This window comes from Oncorhynchus nerka, linkage group LG9a (genome assembly GCF_034236695.1).
Source record: "Oncorhynchus nerka isolate Pitt River linkage group LG9a, Oner_Uvic_2.0, whole genome shotgun sequence".
Lineage (NCBI taxonomy): Eukaryota > Metazoa > Chordata > Actinopteri > Salmoniformes > Salmonidae > Oncorhynchus > Oncorhynchus nerka.
Window position 1 is genome coordinate 30,478,257 of NC_088404.1, and position 23,204 is coordinate 30,501,460.

At 44.5% G+C, this 23,204-nt stretch overlaps 1 protein-coding gene across 1 annotated transcript in view; it reads left to right on the forward strand.

Moving 5' to 3' along the window:
- Positions 1-23,204, forward strand: part of LOC115134169 (GTPase HRas) — a 32,408-nt gene that overhangs the window by 2,838 nt on the left and 6,366 nt on the right. Inside the window, exons 2-3 of the mRNA XM_029667871.2 lie at positions 16,595-16,729; positions 20,814-20,992. Coding sequence (XP_029523731.1) covers positions 16,619-16,729; positions 20,814-20,992 — 290 coding nt within the window. The 5' untranslated portion in view covers positions 16,595-16,618. The remainder of the gene's footprint in view (positions 1-16,594; positions 16,730-20,813; positions 20,993-23,204) is intronic.

Below are 23,204 nucleotides of genomic sequence, written 5' to 3' on the forward strand. Positions count from 1 at the left end.
GCGACGCATGAAGTCCACTCTTAAGTTCTTTATCCTCGATAGAGGATGTGTGGGGCCGAGAGCAGGACAGTTATTTGTGTATTCAGGTGGAAAGGTGGTCTACCTTTCCTCAAACGAGTGGCAAGAGTAGCATACTACTAGCAAGTCAATGCTGAATACAATGAGTTGTGTTCTGCCCCAAGGTACAGTATACACTGAGTGTACAAAAAATTAGGAACATCTGCTCTTTCCATGACTGACCAAGCGAAAGCTATGATCCCATATTGATGTCACTTGTTAAATCCCCTTAAATCAGTGTAGATGAAGGGGGGGAGACATGTTAAAGAAGGATTTTTAATCCTTGAGGCAATTGAGACATGGATTGTGTATGTGTGCCGTTCAGTGGGTGAATGGGCAAGACAAAAGATTTAAGTGCCTTTGAACAGGGTATGGTAGTAGGTGCACCAGTTTGAGTGTGCAAAGAACTACAACGCTGCTGGGTTTTCCAGCCTGCACCCTCAGTAAGATGTCATGTCAGATTATCCTCATGGTCCAGGCAGAGCTCTAGAGTTTCAAAGGGAACTGTTAATTCCCCTGCTCGAGGTGGCCGTGAGCTATATATAACCCTACACATGTTCATGTACCACCCCTTGAGCAAAAGGGCACAACCACACAGAGATTTAGTGGAGTAGGTCATCAGACAGGGCTGTGGCCGAAAGACTGAGAGTGTTTAAGACTTTTTTTAATATGCGTCACCATTTCAAAAGTGCTTACGCAAGGGGCTGACTCCTCCATTCTTGACCTCTGTTATGTTAGAATTCTGGATCAATTCATTCATTTAAAAAAAATCCAGACTGTGTTTACTGTAGTGGTGGGATTTTGGAAACTGTGTATGACTGCTGTAGCTGTGTGGTGTGTGCGCTTTAACCGTATGTGTGCACTGTAACAGTGTTGTGTGTGTGTGTGTACACTTAAGGGGCTAATTAAGACTGGTAGAGAGACTCAATGTGCTCTGGCCCTAATTACCAAACAGAGTCAGAAAGAGAGGAGAGGGTATGGCTGGCACCGGGCACTGCCACAGGGAGAACTCTGCCGTTTGTGTGCATCCCATGTGATGGTGTCCTCCTTCAGTAGTAGCTAGACAAACACCACAGGACTGATCCCTACAGACAACAAGTGTTCCTGGAGTCAACAGGCAGGGCTGCATCACATATTCATCTCCCTATGTATGTCTGGATTATTAATCAGCCTCTGACAGTCTAGATTGTCAGTGAATGGCACAGCTATGTCTCCCCTCACCCATAGAGGAGTGTGTTAAAAAGCTCCTCTTACCAGTAACAATTCAAATCTGCCTAGACTGCCGCTATTGGCTCTTTCCAATGTGGGCACGTCTCAAGGAGATGTCATATGATGTGACTTACATGTAATGGCACATTAGAGTTGAACTGTTATTCTCATGAGAATTCAACCATCCATGATACAATGTGGAAACTATGTACTGAACTTGGTGGTTGCTGTTTGAAGCTATTGTCTCAAAGCATTCCTTTCTGTTGAACTCTGACGCCTTTCACTTTCACTTCTTCACCACAGAAACTAGTTTCCCTCCCTGGAATCCCAGGGGTTTTCTTTCAGACTGCTCCTACTCTCTTCTGCCCTTGGCTTTGTCAGAGGAAAAAATCTCAGGAACCACATTGGTGTGATGTATATCTATCTTCTGAGATGCACAGCATAAGTAAAAAGATGTCCTAGAATGTGCCAATTGTAACTGTAAGATATTGATTGATGGGCAGCTGGTGGGGAGACTGGAGAGTCTGGCTACAGGGTCATTCAGATTAGAGGTCGACCGAATATGATTTTTCAACGCCGATACCTATTATTGGAGGACCAAAAAAAGCAGATACCAATTAATCCGCCGATGTTAAAAAAAATATTTTAAAAACAAGAATATTTAAAAAATAATAATACATTTTTTTAAAAATGTAATAATGGCAGTTAAAACAATACTGAATGAACACTTATTTTAACTTAATATAATACATCAATAAAATCAATTTAGCCTCAAATAAATAATGAAACATGTTCAATTTGGTTTAAATAGTGCAAAAACAAAGTGTTGGAGAAGAAAGTAAAAGTGCAATACATGCCATGTTAAAAAAAAGCTACTGTTTAAGTTCCTTGCTCAGAACATATGAAAGCTGGTGGTTCTTTTTAACATGAGTCTTCAATATTCCCAGGTAAGAAGTTTTAGGTTGTAGTTATTATAGGAATTATAGGACTATTTCCCTCTATATCATTTGTATTTCATTAACCTTTGACTATTGGATGTTCTTATAGGCACTTTAGAATTGCCAGTGTAATAGTATAGCCTCCGTCCGGACAACAGCCACCCTCGAAGCAGCGTTACCCATGCAGAGCAAGGGGAACAACCACTCCAAGTCTCAGAGCGAGTGATGTTTGAAACACTATTAGCGCGCACCCCGCTAACTAGCTAGCCATTTCACATCGGTTACACTAGCCTCATCTCGGGAGTTGATCGGCTTGAAGTCATAAACAGCGCAATGCTTGACGCACAACGAAGAGCTGCCGGCAAAATGCACAAAAGTGCTGTTTGAATGAATGCTTACGAGCCTGCCTAGTCAGATACGTGTATGCTCAGTCAGATTATATGCAACGCAGGACACACTAGATAACTACACACGGTTGATGATATTACTAGTTTAACTAGTGATTATGATTGATTGTTTTTTATAAGATAAGTTTAATGCTAGCTAGCAACTTACCTTGGCTTACTTCATTCGCATATCTCCTTGTGGAGTGCAACGAGAGGCAGGTGGCTTTAGCGTTGGACTAGTTAACTGTAAGGTTGCAAGATTGGATCCCCCGAGCTGACAATGTGAAAATCTGTCGTTCTGCCCCTGAACGAGGCAGTTAACCCACCGTTCTAAGGCCGTCATTGAAAATAAGAATGTGTTCTTTAACTGACTTGCCTCGTTAAATAAAGGTGAAAACATTTTGGGGGCCAAATCGGTGTCCTTAAATACCGATTTCCGATTGTTATGAAAACTTGATATCGGCCCTAATTAATCAGCCATTCCGATTCATCAGTCAACCTCTAATTCAATAGATGGGCAGTGTAATGGGGGAGGTGAAACAGGTGAGGAGAGCAGGAGCACCAAGGGGCTGGGATGGTTTGGACAGGGGAGGAGTAATCGTCACTGTCTCCCGGATTGGCCCACCTTGAGCTGGGCGATATATCGTGGAGACCGGTTTGCAGGTATGGATCCAAATCCCGTCTTTAATTCTATTTTGATACAGTGCTAAATTATAAGTTCTACAAATTGTACTACTTCACTGTCCGTTTGTTCTAGTTTGGTTGAGTATAAAGCCCTTTTAAACCACTTAGAACTCATTTGTTGCCATTCAAGGGTCATGCTCTATATATTTAGAACTTTAATTATTCAGTAGCAGAAAATACCGCCATACTGTCAAAACATTTGAGAAATATTGTGATATCGCTTCGGCCCACCCTGTCCATTCTGTTGATTTGGTTGTGCCTCTCATTTCCTTTTATGTTGTCCACCTTTCTTCCAGGACACACAGCCCAGTAAAAATGATCTGCCTCCTACTAAATCTCCATGTTGAAAAGGCAGCAACGACCTGTGTGCAAAAAGTCATCTCCCCTGTTTACACAGAGGGATAGAGCAAAGCTGCAGCTTTTCTCTCTGGGCCAGACCTCCATCACTGTAGAATGTATCACTGCTTTCTATTCTGTTACAGCCTTCTGCTGCAGGAGATAACACTACAGTAGCCCAGGGTATGTCCAGGCTCAGCCAAGAGACACCTCAAAACATGACCTCCACCTCAGCTGCTCTATTAGCTAGTATATGCCCAGTGTCTGGCTATGTTAGAGCACAGTGTGTGCATAAACGAGAAGTGTGTTGTTTTTTTACTGAATTAATTTACTTGGAAGAAGGAAGCTAAATGTTTGCGCACATGATTGAGAGGTTGTGGTAATCCCCTCCTGTAGTGTTAGAATTATAGCCATCGGGTTGTTTTTTGGAAGCCTGTGTGTTGACATTGGCGATGGTCTAGCCGATCTAGAGAGCTACCTGTTTCCATGAAACCCCCTGGCAGTCTGGTATAGAGCCTGTTGGAACAGCTGTGCAGGAGAAGCCTTGAGGGGTTTGGAGCGGTGGAGAACAGACCAGCGGGCAGTTGCTCTGTCAGCAAGCAAGAAGCCTTCCTTCAATCATTAACATCAGTGACCCAACAGTCCACTCATCAACAAGGCACTCTGGTCTCTCTCTCTCTCTCTCTCTCACACACACACACACACACACACAGGGGCTCTAGATTAGCAGAGGTGCATGACGTTCAATTAATACACTACCACATCGAGAGACAAATATAGGAGTTTACTTGGAGTGTTTCTGTTGCCTTTGACTCCCTGCCACTGCATTAGCCTTGTAAATGGGGTGTTTTTTTGATGGTGTGTATCCTGCTGTCATCAAACTGTCCAGAGTCCAGTTTGGTGTCACTAGTTACTCCTCTCGGAACACTGCAGCACCTGTGCAGGCATATTAGTGTGTGTGGACTGTACACACAGGGCGTGTGTGTGTGCAGTTTTTATTTTTAGCACATGAAGGAGTAACAGGGCTTCATGGAGCTAAAGCGGTAAAGGGGGACAGGAGTTTAGTGTAGGCTAGGGGATGCTGTGTTTGACTGTGTCAGGGAATACAAAAAGCACCTGACCTGTAAGGGATATTTCTGAGAGCAGTGAAGAGGTAGGGTGGGTCAGTCCAGTGGTTGTTTGGTCAAGAAGGTTGTGGTGTAGTGTATTAAAGGAGTAGGATGCTTATATCCGGTAGAAGATCCAGGGTCTGTTTGTTAGCAAGTCATCTGTGTGGGCAATGTTCCCTCTCATTTTTTTCTGGCACTGAGCAAATTTCAGGTCCGCTAAGCGCAAACTTGAACATTGTGACAGTCGCCAAGTAGGTTGCTGTGGCTATTTGATCATGATGTAGGCCTACCAGAGTTGCCTACCACAAACAATGGAGACGAATGCATCCCATAACATTTTAACATGGAAATAGCTGTTCTGTCAGTAGCAGCAAATGTGTGGTGTAAAATGTAAACCTTTATTCCATGAGACATTTGGAAAAAAACATGCCGGGATTGATATTAACTGGTTTATCCACCTGTCCTTCAGACAAAGAGACTGAAAATGTTGTGGTGGTTGATGCAAGAAATCACTTTACAAAATAAAGTCGTTATTATTTGCATACCATTATTAGCTCGTGCTGCTAGGCGACCTAAACTGGAACATGCTTAACACCCCAGCCATCCTACAATCTAAACTTGATGCCCTCAATCTCACACAAATTATCAATGAACCTACCAGGTACCTCCCCAAAGCCTTAAACACGGGCACCCTCATAGATATCATCCTAACCAACTTGCCCTCTAAATACACCTCTGCTGTCTTCAACCAAGATCTCAGCGATCACTGCCTCATTGCCTGCATCCGTAATGGGTCAGCGGTCAAACGACCTCCACTCATCACTGTAAAACGCTCCCTGAAACACTTCAGCGAGCAGGCCTTTCTAATCGACCAGGCCGGGGTATCCTGGAAGGATATTGATCTCATCCCGTCAGTAGAGGATGCCTGGATATTTTTTTAAATGCCTTCCTAACCATCTTAAATAAACATGCCCCATTCAAGAAATTTAGAACCAGGAACAGATATAGCCCTTGGTTCTCCCCAGACCTGACTGCCCTTAACCAACACAAAAACATCCTATGGCATTCTGCATTAGCATCGAACAGCCCCCGTGATATGCAGCTGTTCAGGGAAGCTAGAACCCATTATACACAGGCAGTTAGAAAAGCCAAGGCTAGCTTTTTCAAGCAGAAATTCAAGAAAAACTCAAAGTTCTGGGACACTGTAAAGTCCATGGAGAATAAGAACACCTCCTCCCAGCTGCCCACTGCACTGAAGATAGGAAACACTGTCACCACTGATAAATCCACCATAATTGAGAATTTCAATAAGCATTTTTCTACGGCTGGCCATGCTTTCCACCTGTCTACTCCTACCCCGGTCAACAGCACTGCACCCCCAACAGCAACTCGCCCAAGCCTTCCCCATTTCTCCTTCGCCCAAATCCGTTCAGCTGATGTTCTGAAAGAGCTGCAAAATCTGGACCCCTACAAATCAGCCGGGCTAGACAATCTGGACCCTTTCTTTCTAAAATTATCTGCCGAAATTGTTGCCACCCCTATTACTAGCCTGTTTAACCTCTCTTTCGTGTCGTCTGAGATTCCCAAAGATTGGAAAGCAGCTGCGGTCATCCCCCTCTTCAAAGGGGGGGGACACTCTTGACCCAAACTGCTACAGACCTATATCTATCCTACCATGCCTTTCTAAGGTCTTCGAAAGCCAAGTCAACAAACAGATTACCGACCATTTCGAATCTCGCCATACCTTCTCTGCTATGCAATCTGGTTTCAGAGCTGGTTATGGGTGCACCTCAGCCACGCTCAAGGTCCTAAACGATATCTTAACCGCCATCGATAAGAAACATTACTGTGCAGCCGTATTCATTGATCTGGCCAAGGCTTTCGACTCTGTCAATCACCACATCCTCATCGGCAGACTCGACAGCCTTGGTTTCTCAAATGATTGCCTCGCCTGGTTCACCAACTACTTCTCTGATAGATTTCAGTGTGTCAAATCTGAGGGTCTGCTGTCCGGACCTCTGGCAGTCTCTACGGGGGTGCCACAGGGTTCAATTCTTGGACCGACTCTCTTCTCTGTATACATCAATGAGGTCGCTCTTGCTGCTGGTGAGTCTCTGATCCACCTCTACGCAGATGACACCATTCTGTATACTTCTGGCCCTTCTTTGGACACTGTGCTAACTAACCTCCAGACGAGCTTCAATGCCATACAACTCTCCTTCCGTGGCCTCCAATTGCTCTTAAATACAAGTCAAACTAAATGCATGCTCTTCAACCGATCGCTACCTGCACCTACCCGCCTGTCCAACATCACTACTCTGGACGGCTCTGACTTACGTGGACAACTACAAATACTTAGGTGTCTGGTTAGACTGTAAACTCTCCTTCCAGACCCATATCAAACATCTCCAATCCAAAGTGAAATCTAGAATTGGCTTCCTATTTCGCAACAAAGCATCCTTCACTCATGCTGCCAAACATACCCTTGTAAAACTGACCATCCTACCAATCCTCGACTTTGGCGATGTCATTTACAAAATAACCTCCAATACCCTACTCAACAAATTGGATGCAGTCTATCACAGTGCAATCCGTTTTGTCACCAAAGCCCCATATACTACCCACCATTGCGACCTGTACGCTCTCGTTGGCTGGCCCTCGCTTCATACTCGTCGCCAAACCCACTGGCTCCATGTCATCTACAAGACCCTGCTAGGTAAAGTCCCCCCTTATCTCAGCTCGCTGGTCACCATAGCATATCCCACCTGTAGCACACGCTCCAGCAGGTATATCTCTCTAGTCACCCCCAAAACCAATTCTTTCTTTGGCCGCCTCTCCTTCCAGTTCTCTGCTGCCAATGACTGGAACGAACTACAAAAATCTCTGAAACTGGAAACACTTATCTCCCTCACTAGCTTTAAGCACCAACTGTCAGAGCAGCTCACATATTACTGCACCTGTACATAGCCCACCTATAATTTAGCCCAAACAACTACCTCTTTCCCAACTGTATTTAATTTATTTATTTATTTTGCTCCTTTGCACCCCATTATTTTTATTTCTACTTTGCACATTCTTCCATTGCAAAACTACCATTCCAGTGTTTTACTTGCTATATTGTATTTACTTTGCCACCATGGCCTTTTTTGCCTTTACCTCCCTTCTCACCTAATTTGCTCAGATTGTATATAGACTTGTTTATACTGTATTATTGACTGTATGTTTGTTTTACTCCATGTGTAACTCTGTGTCGTTGTATCTGTCGAACTGCTTTGCTTTATCTTGGCCAGGTCGCAATTGTAAATGAGAACTTGTTCTCAACTTGCCTACCTGGTTAAATAAAGGTGAAATAAATAAAAATGTTTGAGAGAAACAGACAAGTTATGCTACCCTCTGCCCATTGGCTACTTAGCTTATTTAAGACTGTCTCAATGCAACACTGCCCCTTTAAGACAAAAAAAGCTCTTTACCCGACTCGCTTTTCAAAGATAGTTAGAAATGCACACATTTTGTGCTCCTGTTGGAAGCAACCAATTGCTGACAAGAAAATGGCTAACTGGACTAATAACTCACTAATTAGCAAACAATTTGAACAAATGTGCACAGGTGGCTACATTCAGCTCTCACTTTGATATCAATAAAGGTCATCTACTCGTGACCGCTAATGCTTTAAATACAGTCCAGTTCAAAGTGAATGGCACAGATCCATATATGGCCATGGCTATTTGCAAATAGGCCTACTACAGCTCTGATTGGTTATGGCGCACCGGTCTGTATAGAGTACGGCAATGTAATACACTCCTCCTCCAATGTGCTCCCTTGCACAGATAGTTTTGCATACTAAACCTTGTATAGTTTGTTTTCTTTTGGTATGTTACATTGAAAGTGGCTAATATTGTGTTGATACGAGCACAATTCCCACAGTAGAGTGAAATGTTGATCGTCTTAACTAAAGTGGAAAATTCTAGAAAGTTGAGTGAAGTTCATTCTCGTGCTTTTCTGCATTGTCTGATATTTCTTCTGCACAGCAGTCTGAGGGGAGCTGTGCATGCGCGTAGCTTAGAGGAATGTGTGTGTGGGTACAGTAGAAGATAAAGGGTAGGGCAGATCCATACACTGGGTTGCAGTGGGAGGAGGTGTGAGTTGGTTGGCCCATATCTTAAAAAAAAAAATCTGTGTCGAGCTATTGGACAAGGGAGGCTCTTCTATAAACCTGTCATGATAAATCACAGGGGCAAAGAATAGACCTTATTGCGGTCAGTTTACCCCTTCACTGACTCTTCATCACGGTGTCCTGCCGTAGAGAAGTGGTCATGAGAAGGATATGTAGGCTAACTGAGTGATGGTAAGCTGCTGAGTGTATACCAACAACATCGCCCTTATGACTCCCCACTGCTGCTGTTTGGCTCATGTCCGTTGTCATTTCACGGGCCATTGTGTGTGCATGAGTATGTATGGTTTGTGCAGCTTACTTGACAGTTGACACCCTGACCTAGCCTGTCAGCCACGAGAGCGAGAGTACAGTGGCTGGACTTCAGCTGAGTGTCTCTTTTAGCCACGCAACACTACCCAGTTCACTGGGGTAGGGGGTTTTAGCTTGTCAAATCAGAAGCCTACTGGTTGGCTTAGTTTACTGAGGCTGTACATGTGATGCATGTGCTGAGATCGTATGGAAAATTACAAGTTGATAGCTTTCTGTTAGCTGTTTTTGTTTTAGGGCACTGATGTCCTATGAGTGAACCACCGTAGTCTGACACTGTTCTGTAGGTTTAGGTAACATACTAACTGTGTGTTGTGACACATGGAGCAATACCATCACCAGTATGTCCTCTGTGTCATCTAGGCTACATTCATATCTGATCTGTTGGAATAACTTAGTGTCCATGGTTATCTCTGAATCTCTGTCAGACACGCTCCATTCTGCAATCTGTTGCAGTGAGAGACTGGATGTGTACATACCGTTCAACTCGACACCTTACTGTGTCAGGGTCTCAATACTCTTACATTGCTCCGTCCCTCTCCTTCATCACTGATCGGTGAATGGATTGGATACAGTAGATTTCCACCATATAGCTCTCACCTGTCATGTTCTGGCCTCTCAGATCAGTGGTCAAAACAGGCTGAAGGATGCATTCTAAAGGATTCACACACACCGCCTGTGTTTTGAGTCCTTCTCTCTCCAGTCATGTCAGATACGTGATTTTTATTTTATTTACATGTAACCTTTATTTAGCTAGGCAAGTCCGTTAAGAACAAATTCTTATTTGCAATGACTGCCTACCCCGACCAAACCAGGATGATGCTGGGCCAATTGTGCGCCACCCTATGGGACTCCCAATCACGGCCAGGTGTGATACAGCCGGGATGGGATGAGGAAAGGATGTGTTCTGGAAGAGAACAGGACCTGGTCCAACTGGATCATATTCACTAGGAGACATGTATAAGCGGGCAGGAAAAACGGGGAGGGACCTACCTTGTCCAATAACAAGTGCTCGGTTTTTGTTGAAAACATTTTCCGTTGCAAAACTAATGAATACGGCCCGAGTCGTTTAATGAGAGCCCCTGATTTATGACAGAGTAGCCCTGTGTAATTTCTGCGCCGGACCCAACCACTGGGGGGGTGACGAGGTACACCTGGGAGTCCAAAAACCCTCTGACTGCACGGCTTCCCCTTCTCTGTCCTCTCCTCTGAACTCACTGACCCCAGTGGCTTTCACTGCTGCAGTGCCACAAAGTACACTCAACACGGTGTGCAGATATCTATTTTCTATGGAACATAGAGAAATTATGAATGTTAGATTTTTTGCATTCGTTTGCCATTATTTAATGCGTCTAGAATTGGTATTTTATTAGGATCCCTATTGGCCGCTGCAAAAGAACCAGCAACTCTTACTGGGGTTCATTGACGTCACCAGGTGCGGGCTTTCGGGGCTTTAACCCAATCGTTCTGATTGTGACATCATGTTGTAAAATTTGTGTGTGAAAATGTTCCCAGTTCAATAATTGCACGTGCGTCTCTTTATGTGGATGGCTGCGCTCGTGTGGATGTTTCATGATTTTCAATCATGTTAGGTGCCTGTATCTGTACATATGCAAAACATAAATTTGTGGTCTAGGCTGACACCCTTTGGATTGTTTTGGAACTGCACAGTGCGCACAGCATTACTAGCTACACAAACGGGCACTCTTAAGGAGACAAAGCCATTTTATATATTTTTATATTGTAATTTGCACAGATTGTATTTGACCTAGATATTGTATGTATGAATATGTAGGCTGTGACATTTAAAATGTATGTAGTTCTGTCCTTGAGCTGTTCTTGTCTATTAATGTTCTGTATTATATGTTTCATATTTTGTGTGGATCCCAGCAGGGACGTCACAGAACCTCCGGGGCTCAGCCCTGAAGACCTGGGGTTGACTCTGGGGAAGGGGGGAGTTTGATCCCTGCGCGACCGAAATGAAGCGCCCCGCACTCTGCATCCGAGGCTAGCCATGAACTAGGCTTGCCATTTCCAGAAACCGAACAATATTGCATATCTCACTGCTTTCTTCCATGCGCTGTGCTCTCCTGATGCCAAATAAACAACACTTAATATTAATTGAATGGGTTGTGGTCAGTAAACCCACTTTAATAATATTTATAAAAATCTATTATATTAGCAATACAAAATACAAGTGCATAACTATATGGTAATTTTCAAGCCTTGTTGTCGGTCACATTACTGCTAACTAATGTGTAGTAAGGTGTTTGTTTTTATTGCTAGCTTGTCTTACATGGGATGGCAGAGTTCCATGTAGTCATGGCTCTATTTAATACTGTGTGTTTCTCGGTCTGTTCTGGACCTGAAGAGACCTCTGGTTGCATGTGATGAGTGTCCAAACTGTGCTAAATTTTTGAACAGACAGTTCAGTACCTTTGACACCCCGCACAAAGACCAATTTGAGATGCAGTCATTCTCTCCTCAACTTTGAGGCAGGAGAGGTTGAGATGCAGTCATTCTCTCCTCAACTTTGAGGCAGGAGAGGTTGAGATGCAGTCATTCTCTCCTCAACTTTGAGGCAGGAGAGGTTGAGATGCATGTCGAAGTGCAATACGTGCCGCTTTGTTACAGGCCAACTGTAAATGACCTATGTTCCTCTCCCGCACATGGCCACACAGCTGGGATGTAGTCCAGGTGCGACAAAACTAAGTCCCGTAGGATATGTCTGGTCGACTGAGATATGAAGAAGGCAGAGCAATGTCCTATCATGGACAGACCTCTTCCCATTTTAGCAACCGCTGAGTCTATATGTTTTTACCATGACAGCTTGCTATCTAGGGTTACACCCAGCAGTTTAGTCTCTTCAACGTGCTCAATCACAACATTTATTCAAGAATAAATTAGCTTGAGTGAGTGAATTGTCACAAAAACAATGCCTTTTATTTTTTTAAATAAATGTAGCACCAGCTTATTGCTAGTTACCCATTCTAAAACTTACTGGAGCTCTATGTTAAGGGTTTCAGTTATTTATTTTACTGTTGCAGCCGCCGTGTATACTGTTGAGTCGTCAGCGTACATAGACACCCAGGCTTTATTCAAGGTCAGTGGAAGGTCTTTAGTAAAAACAATAATGGCCCTAGCCATCTGCCCCGTGGTACACTAGAACAATATTAAAATGTTCCTAATAAAACAAAAGTATTTGCAAGCAAAACTAGCCAAGATTAGTTTGTACAACAACTGCATTCTCACACATCATGCAACAGACGTCATTAGCGCACGCAACAGATCAGTGTACAGTCATGGCCAAAAGTTTTGCTTCAGTGTCTTTAGATATTTTTGTCAGATGTTACTATGGAATACTGAAGTATAATTGCAAGCATTTCATAAGTGTCAAATGCTTTTATTGACAATTACATGAAGTTGATGCAAAGAGTTAATATTTGCAGTGTTGACCCTTCTTTTTCAAGACCTCTGCAATCCTCCCTGGGATGCTGTCAATTAACTTCTGGGCCACATCCAGACTGATGGCAGCCCATTCTTGTATTATCAATGCTTGGAGTTTGTCAGAAATTGTGGGTTTTTGTTTGTCCACCCGCCTCTTGAGGATTGACCACAAGTTTTCCATAGGATTAAGGTCTGGGGAGTTTCCTGGCCATGGAACCAAAATATCGATGTTTTGTTCCCCGAGACACTTAGTTATCACTTTTGCCTTATGGCAAGGTGCTCCATCATGCTGGAAAAGGCATTGTTCATCACCAAATTCTTCCTGGATGGTTGGGAGAAGTTGCTCTCAGAGGATGTGTTGGTACCATTCTTTATTCTTCATTCTTTATTCATGGCCGTGTTCTTAACGAGAGAATCACTGACATGTCAGCTGGTCCTTTTGTGGCAGGGCTGGCAGGTCTGAAATGCAGTGGAAATGTTTTTGGGGATTCAGTTCATTTGCATGGCTAAGAGGGACTTTGCAATTAATTGCATTTCATCTGATCACTCTTCATAACATTCTGGAGTATATGCAAATTGCAATCATACAAACTGAGGCAGCAGAAATTGAAAATGTATATTTGTGTCATGCTCAACTTTTGGCCACGACTATACTGTCTACACTCGGTCTGTTTTTATTAATTCTTATTTTTTTTTATTTCATTCATGTCAAAAACATCTTTAACCATTGGAATTTCTGATAGCTAAAGATACCGCGACGCAGTTAGCTTTTTCAGCTGGACTGCATGTTTGTGTCCTGGATTCCTGCAAAAAAACACAATAGTTAGCATAATTGCTAACTGCTAACAGAGCAAGTTAACGCTAGCAGTGCTAGAGTCAACACCAGTGGTATGTGTCTACGTCTGGGCTCAAATGTGCTAGGTGTGAGATCTATGCAAGAGAAACAAAATAAGGTGGAACTGATATATTTTGGAACAGACAATTTGTTAATTTATCATCAAGCAGATTTAGGAAGAGATTCTCTGGCTGCTAGCTGAGCTGCGGGAAAAACAAGATGTACTTTGATGCAGACCAGGCACACACAATTTCAGTTCTGAATGCCTCCTACAGCCAAGGGGTCGATGAGTTGGGCGGTACTGACCTGCTCCAATCCACTGGACAGATGGTAAGCTCAACTCCGAGACCAATGGGAGACTGCACACTGGCAAGGTGGAGGTTGGGTGGGAGGCAGTCTGGTCGGCCTCCATATATTCTAGAAGATCAGATCCCGCTATTAAACAGCTTCGCTCTGCTGGTGGCGGACATACCTGCTCCGGGAGTCAGTGCTGATCCTGGGAGTACACCAACAGCCAGCAGCCATCCAGGGCTGCTGACCAAAGGAAACGAGGTCCTTCATCTCCCCGACGATTCCGAAGCCATCCGCTGGTACATGTGCGGTGAGTCAAGCTGGCATGAGTCGAAGCACACCTCCTCCTCCTTGCCCGGGGCAGGCCCGTTCTGTTCCCCTTCTTCCTTCCCCATCGGATTCAATCACGACCACCATCATTGTGGGCAGCTCAATGGTGTAATTAGTTGTTTTTTGGCCTGCTTGTGGGCCCACCAGGGTCCACTGTAACCCAGGTGCCCATGTCCAAGACATCAACTCCCTCCTGCCCTCAGTATTAGACAACTACTCTAATATTGTCACCATTGGCAACCACATTGGATTTAACGACATTGGTTTTCGAAAATCTGAGGAACCAAAGGACTTCAACATTCTCTTGGACACCCTTGTTTGCACATGGAAGAGAACACTATAGTCTAACAAAACCGCTCCCAGAATCTTAATATCAATTTATTTCAGCCAATCATCAGTCCTTTGTGTCAGTGCCGAGCATGTTGAGTGCCCTTCCCTATAATCAATCATGCTGAGAATCGAATTAGTTTTCTATAAAATAACTGATCAAACACAATTTTTTTCTGAAAGTTTGCTATGCACTTGCAACAGGCTGATTGGTTGGCTGTTTGAACCATTAAAGGGTGCTCTGCTATTCTTCGGTAGTGGAATGACCTTTGTCTCCCTCCATGTCTGAGGGCACACACTGTTTTTCGAGGCTTAAATTGAATATGTGGCAAACAGGAGTCACAATGTATTCCGCTACCAACCTCCGCAATTTACCATCCAGGTTGTTGGTTTCAGGTAGTTTTCACCTCTTCCACACCCACTTTGTGGAACTCGACTACAGTGCTCGTCTTTCGTTATTTGGTCCGTTATGCAGGAATATGAAGGCTCAGTATTTGTTGTTTGTATGTCATGCCTAAGATTTTTTTATCGTTGATAAGTTTGCTAAAGTGGTTGGCAATATGAAAGGGTTTTGTTATGAACAAGCCATCTGCCTCAATGACGACAGTTGGAGCGTAGTTAGGTTTTTTTTGCCTGGAATTTCATGTGAAGTACTCCAGAGCGTTTTACAATCATTCTTTTATATAATTTACCTTTGTTCCATAGTATAGTTTCTTCTTATTTTTGTTTAGTTACATGATTTCTCAATTTACTGTATGTTTGCCAGTCCTCTATCAGACCTATTTGCTATTCCCTATGCATCATCCCTCTCAGCCATACAGTTTCAACTAATCATCTACTTGTCCTCCTCCCAGAGCGCTAAGAACCTTGGCGTGATCCTGGACAACACCCTGTCGTTCTCAACTAACATCAAGGCGGTGGCCCGTTCTTGTAGGTTCATGCTCTACAACATCCGCAGAGTACGACCCTGCCTCACACAGGAAGCAGCGCAGGTCCTAATCCAGGCACTTGTCATCTCCCGTCTGGATTACTGCAACTCGCTGTTGGCTGGGCTCCCTGCCTGTGCCATTAAACCCCTACAACTCATCCAGAACGCCGCAGCCCGTCTGGTGTTCAACCTTCCCAAGTTCTCTCACGTCACCCCGCTCCTCCGCTCTCTCCACTGGCTTCCAGTTGAAGCTCGCATCCGCTACAAGACCATGGTGCTTGCCTACGGAGCTGTGAGGGGAACGGCACCTCAGTACCTCCAGGCTCTGATCAGGCCCTACACCCAAACAAGGGCACTGCGTTCATCCACCTCTGGCCTGCTCGCCTCCCTACCACTGAGGAAGTACAGTTCCTGCGCAGCCCAGTCAAAACTGTTCGCTGCTCTGGCCCCCCAATGGTGGAACAAACTCCCTCACGACGCCAGGACAGCGGAGTCAATCACCACCTTCCGGAGACACCTGAAACCCCACCTCTTTCAGGAATACCTAGGATAGGATAAAGTAATCCTTCTCACCCCCCCCTTAAAATATTTAGATGCACTATTGTAAAGTGGCTGTTCCACTGGATGTCTTAAGGTGAACGCACCAATTTGTAAGTCGCTCTGGATAAGAGCGTCTGCTAAATGACTTAAATGTAAATGTAAATGTAAAATCTATCCATGGGCGAATTTGGCAGTTCTAACAGTCAGGCTTGCGCCCATCAAGAAACTATCAGTAACCAGAAGAAGCATCATACTCAACTGTCATTAAGGGGCTATTCAAATGCTCTGCTCACGCGCTACACACATGCTTTCAGAGAAACAGCACCTCTATGCTGTATAAAAAAAACATGAGGCTTCTGATTTGTGAGGTAGGCATCAATGAGGAGCACTCGGTGTCAAACCTCTCCCTCTCTCTCTGTGTCTCTCTCGTGTTGTGTGGGAGCGAATTGGAACATTGAGTACCTTCAGCACATTTTACATTCCTCTGATGGGGACTCAAACTCAGCCGCCCTACATACACATCTCACCTCTGGGCAGAGGTGGTGGTAAACAAAATAGTGAGGTAGGGGTTCGGGGAAGCTAATGTCAAACAGAACACGTGCGAATGAATAGACATTAAGAACAGAAAACATTGTGAAATGTATGAACCTTTCTCTCCCCCTCCTATCTGCTGCTCTCTCCTCTCTCTCTCTCACAGCAGTGTGTGTGGGGAGCAGTGAGGATGACTGAGTACAAGTTGGTGGTGGTGGGGGCTGGAGGTGTGGGGAAGAGTGCACTCACCATCCAGCTCATCCAGAACCACTTTGTGGATGAATACGACCCCACCATAGAGGTATGTACTGTTAATTTTTAAATTTTAACTCTGCAGGTCAGTTGAGAACAAATTCTTATTTACAATGACTGCCTAACCTGGCCAAACCCTATCCCAGACGACGCTGGGCCAATTTTGTGCTGCCCTATGGGACTCCCAATCACGGGCCTGTTGTGATACACCCTGAAATCAAACCAGGGTCTGTAGTAGGGATGCACCAACATTACATTTTTGCCCGATACGATATCCAACATTCTCCTTGCCAAAAAAAACAATACCGGTAACCAATATTTCACATTTTTGTGCCGTTTTTAAGCATTATAGTACAGTTAAATTGTTGAAACACCCACACACTGACCAAAAAGTAATTTTGTTGGCATTTACATATGTCCCCATTACAAGTAAAACATAATCAAAACCGATTTCTTTCACTTACTTGCTGTGCTGTTTCGTTGTTCATTCGTTTCATTCTCAACCAAGATTATCATACATGTCAAGCAGTGAAGTTTCAGCTGTCTGTCTGTGGTCTCGCTTCCCCGGTGCGCACTGTCACTGTCCGTTTCTATCTTGTCCAGCTGTGTCTAACATTTCACGTAATCCCCGTTTCTTGTCTGCATCGAAGTAGCAGTCATTGTACCCACCGACTCGCTTGTTCACAGCCTCTAGTCGAGTACTTTTGCAAGTTTTAACTGCCGACACAGACTGGGTCTTTGTTGAGCAGACGTTTCAATGCCATGACAGAGGGTATCACGCCTGCTGTAGATGCAGTTGAGTAGCTTATTTCTTGAGTCAGTTGTTCAAATAGCGCTAGGAGTGTGTTCATGTTTCCAGGTTTCAAACATGTTCTCAAATGCCATTGAAATGTCAGCAGTGGTATGAGAACCAGCACATTCTTGAGCAATACGGCTTTCCTCAGTACGAAATCCGCGTAGACTCACTGTGCTGTCAGACTCGGCATGCTCATGGAGCTGACGTCGCTGGTCCAAATGTCAGTCGGGAAGCTAATAGCAGTGACGCCCATGGCAAGTAGTTCAAGGATGTGCGTTTCTCCGGTAGGGCAACATCTGAAAGATAACGCCTACTTGGTAGTGTGTACGGCGAAAGCCAACATCATCCACGACAGAGGACTGTTGTTCGTCAAGGGCAATGAATTCCATTATCTTGGTGTTAATGGATTTCGCCTTTGAATTGTCTCGCTGAAATGTTCTTACTCTTTCAAATGACTGCTTGACTTGAACGTGTTTAGTTGTTGGAAGTGTGCGCTTAGTTTGTTTTCTGCTTTTGTTCTAAGTAGTTGCTGAACGTCTGGGGGTGATGCACTTTTAAATGAGTAATTCGGTTTGTGGTATTGAAAGATTTCACTTTCTCCCCTCCGGTAATAACAGCAGCACAAACGTTGCATTTGACCTTTTTGTTATCTTCCTTTGAAACTTCAAAATAGATCCACACAGCAGACATGGGCTAGGTTAGGAATGCTGTGTTGCACGTGTACCTCTGTATTGTTCGTGCCGTCATTGCGTTATATAGGTATGCACATTCAGCTTTGACATCGGTTTTGCACGTTGACGTTAAATTAGACATCGGGCCGATGTTGGCATTTTTAGTTAATATCATCCTATTCCAATATGCTTACTGATATAGCGTGCATCCCTAGTCTAGTGACGCTAGTGGCACTGATATGCAGTGCCATAGACCACTGCGCTTCTCAGGAACCCAAGTGCGTTTCCAGAGCTTCTGTCCACATCTGTAGCTGATCACTGTGGTTGATGTCATGCGGATGTGGCCCCTCCCCTGGTCTGTAGTTAACGGAGTGGAGTAGGCTAGTGTGACTACTGGCTCACTGGAGAGACCACTTAACTACCAGATCTCATTATCAATTCAATTCTCCAAATGTCAGGTTAAATTATATATATATTTTTTAATTCATTTATTTTTTACTACACCGCTACTCCTAATTGAGTTCCTCTCAGTTCACTATAAGATATTTTTAGAGACTGAGAGGGAACAAGAGTCTGCTTTCTCTTCCCTCCCTCTCTCTTTGTCACCACGCCTACCTCTGGCCAGACAATGTCCTTTTTGTGTGTGCATTCCTGGCCCCTATGCACTAGCACAGAAAGACCCTGCACCCTGTGTCTGTGTGTTGGGACGCTAAACCTTGGCCCTGCACTCTGCCCCTTTTGATACCACTACCTCTTCTCTGGCCAGTCACACAGCATGGCCAGTCACATAGCATGGCCAGTCACACATCACGCATGTGTGCCTGTGTGTGAGAGAGACTATCAATCAGGTCCCAGATCCAGACTCCTGCTTTAAGCCTAGTCAAGAGACATGTGTAAATGGTTGGTTAGTATACTGAACACGCATCAATGGATTTCAGCTTCTACTTCATTAGCGCATTCATTACAGATTGTAGGGTGTTCACCCGTAAAAGGATTAATTCATTCAAGGTTCATACAAATGTGTCCATTCCATAGAGAATTCAGAAAATAAATCATCCAAAACCCATGTCTACCTTATATGGTTCAAACATTACAGAAGATTTACTCTGAGAATATAGCATGTTTAGAGTGAATATAATGTTATCACTGGAATGATCATGAAGTGCTGACTGCTCAATAGAACTCGAACATGCTGACCAGACCCCACACGCGCAATTTGTCCCCCCACACCAGATGTAATCAGGACACCGGTTGAAATATCAAAACAAACTCTGAACCAATTATATTAACTTGGGGACAGGTCGAAAAGCATTAAACATTTATGGCAATTTAGCTAGCTTGCTGTTGCTAGCTAACTTGCTTGCTGTCTAAATTGGATATAAACATTGGGTTGTTATTTTACTTGAAATGCAGAAGGTCTTCAACTCCGACAATTAACCACAGATAAAAGGATAATCCAACTGTTTCTAGCAAATTCTCCTCCTTCAGGCTGCTTCTTCTTTGGACTTTATATGGTGGTTGGCAACCAACTTTTCTTTAAGGCGCATTACCACCACCAACTAGACTGTGGACCTCAGTTCATCTTTCATTCACCCACGTGGGTATACGCTCCAAAAAATCAATGAGGTGATGGCACATGGGTATATGCCAATGAGAAGATGGAAGAGGCATGACTTGCGTCACAAATAGAAGCAAGTTCTATTGTAGATCCTGGCTACGCAGACGCTCACGAGCAGGGTGGGTGCAATGATTGGATAACGTGTAAAAAAATATATAATATAATATATATATATAATAATAATCTACACTCCTGCATGTGACCCGAGCAGTGTGGCCAGCTTGTAAATGCGCTCAGCTTGTTAGTTGAAGTTACAACTAGTGGCTGCAGGTTCGCGTGTGAAAACAGGCACTTTTTCTAAATGAAATCCGCTGAATAAAAAACAAAATAAGGACTAAATATATATATATTTATTTACAATACTAAGAGGCTGAATTTCAGTATCCACCCTCCGCAAAGACAATCTTTTCCTGTTTTTGTCTCTCCCTTTAAATTGCCACCGAAACAACCTCTCTCAACGTAGTTTGATTGCCAATATAGGCAATGAAAGCAGTTGCAGTTGAAAATGACAAGGGTATCAAGTTGATTTTTGATTGGACAAACCAGTGGAAACACCTCCAAATGGTACCACCTCACAACGCCAAATATGGATGAGATACAACCAAGAGCAACACAGTCTAAACTAGCAACGGTCACAGCAAATTGATGACCGTGTTGATGAAATAAGAACAAGTACAAGTATATTAGGTTTATAATATTGTAGAGAACAATCTAATGATTTAGTTCTGTGTAATTTATAATGACATTGGGCAAAGTAAAATATGTTTTGACATTTCATAGCACCCTCTTGAATTGCCCCGTTTTTCTCTACATTGTACAGCAGGTAGTGAATGTCCTGCAGATGGTTTGTATGTTAATTTAGTGCACCAGGGGTTGAGTTTGTTAAATTGGTCCACAGCCACAGTTCCCTTTGACTAATACACATCCTTACACATCAAACCAATGTTTGTAAATCCTTAAACAGGAGTGAGCAAGTGCACACTTGGGTAGAGAATCAGTCGGCAGTCTGTCTGTAGCAGTGTAACTGGATGTCCCCCCCCCCCTTCAGGACTCATACAGGAAGCAGGTGGTGATTGATGGGGAGACGTGTCTGCTGGACATCCTGGACACTGCAGGTCAGGAGGAGTACAGCGCTATGAGGGACCAGTACATGAGGACAGGGGAGGGCTTCCTCTGTGTCTTCGCCATCAACAACACCAAGTCCTTTGAGGACATCCACCAGTACAGGTGTGTGTGTGTGTCTGACCGGCCAGTGGGCTGTATGTGACGGTGGGGGGTCATGGCTGTCTTGTGTGAAAGCTCTCTGCAGCAGCTAGCTGGGTGATGTCATGCTTTAGCATTTAACACAGCAATAGAAAGCTTAGCCTTCCGCCTTGGAGTGATTACAGCACGCTGCCAATGAGATCGATCCTGCCTCAAAATAGACCAGAGGAGAGAAGAGCAGAGGAGGAACTCTCCCAATGACATGAAGGGAGGGAGGAGAGAAGAGCAGAGGAGGAACACTCCCAATGACATGGAGGGAGGAGAGAAGAGCAGAGGAGAAACACTCCCAATGACATGGAGGGAGGAGAGAAGAGCAGAGGAGAAACACTCCCAATGACATGGAGGGAGGGAGGAGAGTAGAGCAGAGGAGGAACACTCCCAATGACATGGAGGGAGAGAAGAGAGTAGAGCAGAGGAGGAACACTCCCAATGACATGGAGGGAGGGAGGAGAGAAGAGCAGAGGAGGAACACTCCCAATGACATGGAGAGAGGGAGGAGAGTAGAGCAGAGGAGGAACACTCCCAATGACGACATGGAGGGAGGAGAGTAGAGCAGAGGAGGAACACTCCCAATGACGACATGGAGGGAGGAGAGTAGAGCAGAGGAGGAACACTCCCAATGACATGGAGGGAGGGAGGAGAGTAGAGCAGAGGAGGAACACTCCCAATGACGACATGGAGGGAGGAGAGTAGAGCAGAGGAGGAACACTCCCAATGACATGGAGGGAGGGAGGAGAGTAGAGCAGAGGAGGAACAAATCAAAATCAAATCAAATTTATTTATATAGCCCTTTGTACATCAGCTGATATCTCAAAGTGCTGTACAGAAACCCAGCCTAAAACCCCAAACAGCAAGCAATGCAGGTGTAGAAGCACGTGACATGGAGGGAGGGAGGAGAGTAGAGCAGAGGAGGAACACTCCCAATGACATGGAGGGAGGGGAGTAGAGCAGAGGAGGAACACTCCCAGTGACATGGGAGGGAGGAGAGTAGAGCAGAGCAGAGGAGGAACACTCCAAATGACATGGAGGGAGGGAGGAGAGTAGAGCAGAGGAGGAACACTCCCAATGACATGGAGGGAGGGAGGAGAGTAGAGCAGAGCAGAGGAGGAACACTCCCAATGACATGGAGGGAGGAGAGTAGAGCAGAGGAGGAACACTCCCAATGACGACATGGAGGGAGGAGAGTGGAGCAGAGGAGGAACATTCCCAATGACATGGAGGGAGAGAGGGAAGGGAGTAGAGCAGAGGAGGAACACTCCCAATGACATGGAGTGAGAGAGGGAAGGGAGTAGAGCAGAGGAGGAACACTCCCAGTGACATGGAGGAGGCAAGAATTCCAGACGGAGATGATGGTAATCTATTGTCTCCACTCCATTTCTCCACTCCCCGCCTCTTTCTCTCCACTCCCCGCCTCTACTCCCCGTCTCTCTCCATTTCTCCACTAGGCTTGCATTGGGTATTACTGCTAGGTGGTGACGGTGAATTGGGGGGTTGATGTATAGATCTGACCCAGTCCATTTGGTCCCGTCACACAGTCATCTGACTGGCTGCTTGCTTAAGTGATTAGCTCATTCTGTTTGCTGCCTTCCCATCCATCTCCTCATATACACAGCCATAGACATTGGGCATGCACATGCCAGGCACGACAACCTGGAATGCCACCGCTAGAAATCATCTATCCGGTTAACTGTCCTGCTTGTGACTGCTGAGCTCCAAACAGATCTGACCCTCTCCCCTCACACACTCGCACTCCCCTGGCCTGCTGGCTAGATGGATGCTGGAGAGATGAGATCATACTGTTTGCTGCCCCATCCCTCCTCCAGCAGTACAGCACAGCCTTTAGTGTCTGACTGCGGTGTTGTTTATGGAGAGAAGGGGAGGGAGGTAGGATCCTAATACATAAGGCTGAAATGACCCACAAACACCCTGTTCCTTCATTGGGAATTGATCGTGGCAACACTTTACAAAATGCATTAGTTGTGGTATGATGGTGTAACAGGTGGATATGTGCAGAGAAAGCTTATTATAGTTTGTGTTTTTATTTACATTAATTTTCTGATTGTTATTTGAAGTTAATTTGTGTTTCCATTAGTTTTCAGACCTGATTTGCTCGTTTTTATTTAGTTGTATAGCAATATTTCTATGTTGTTTTACTGTTTGGGACAGAAAGCATGTG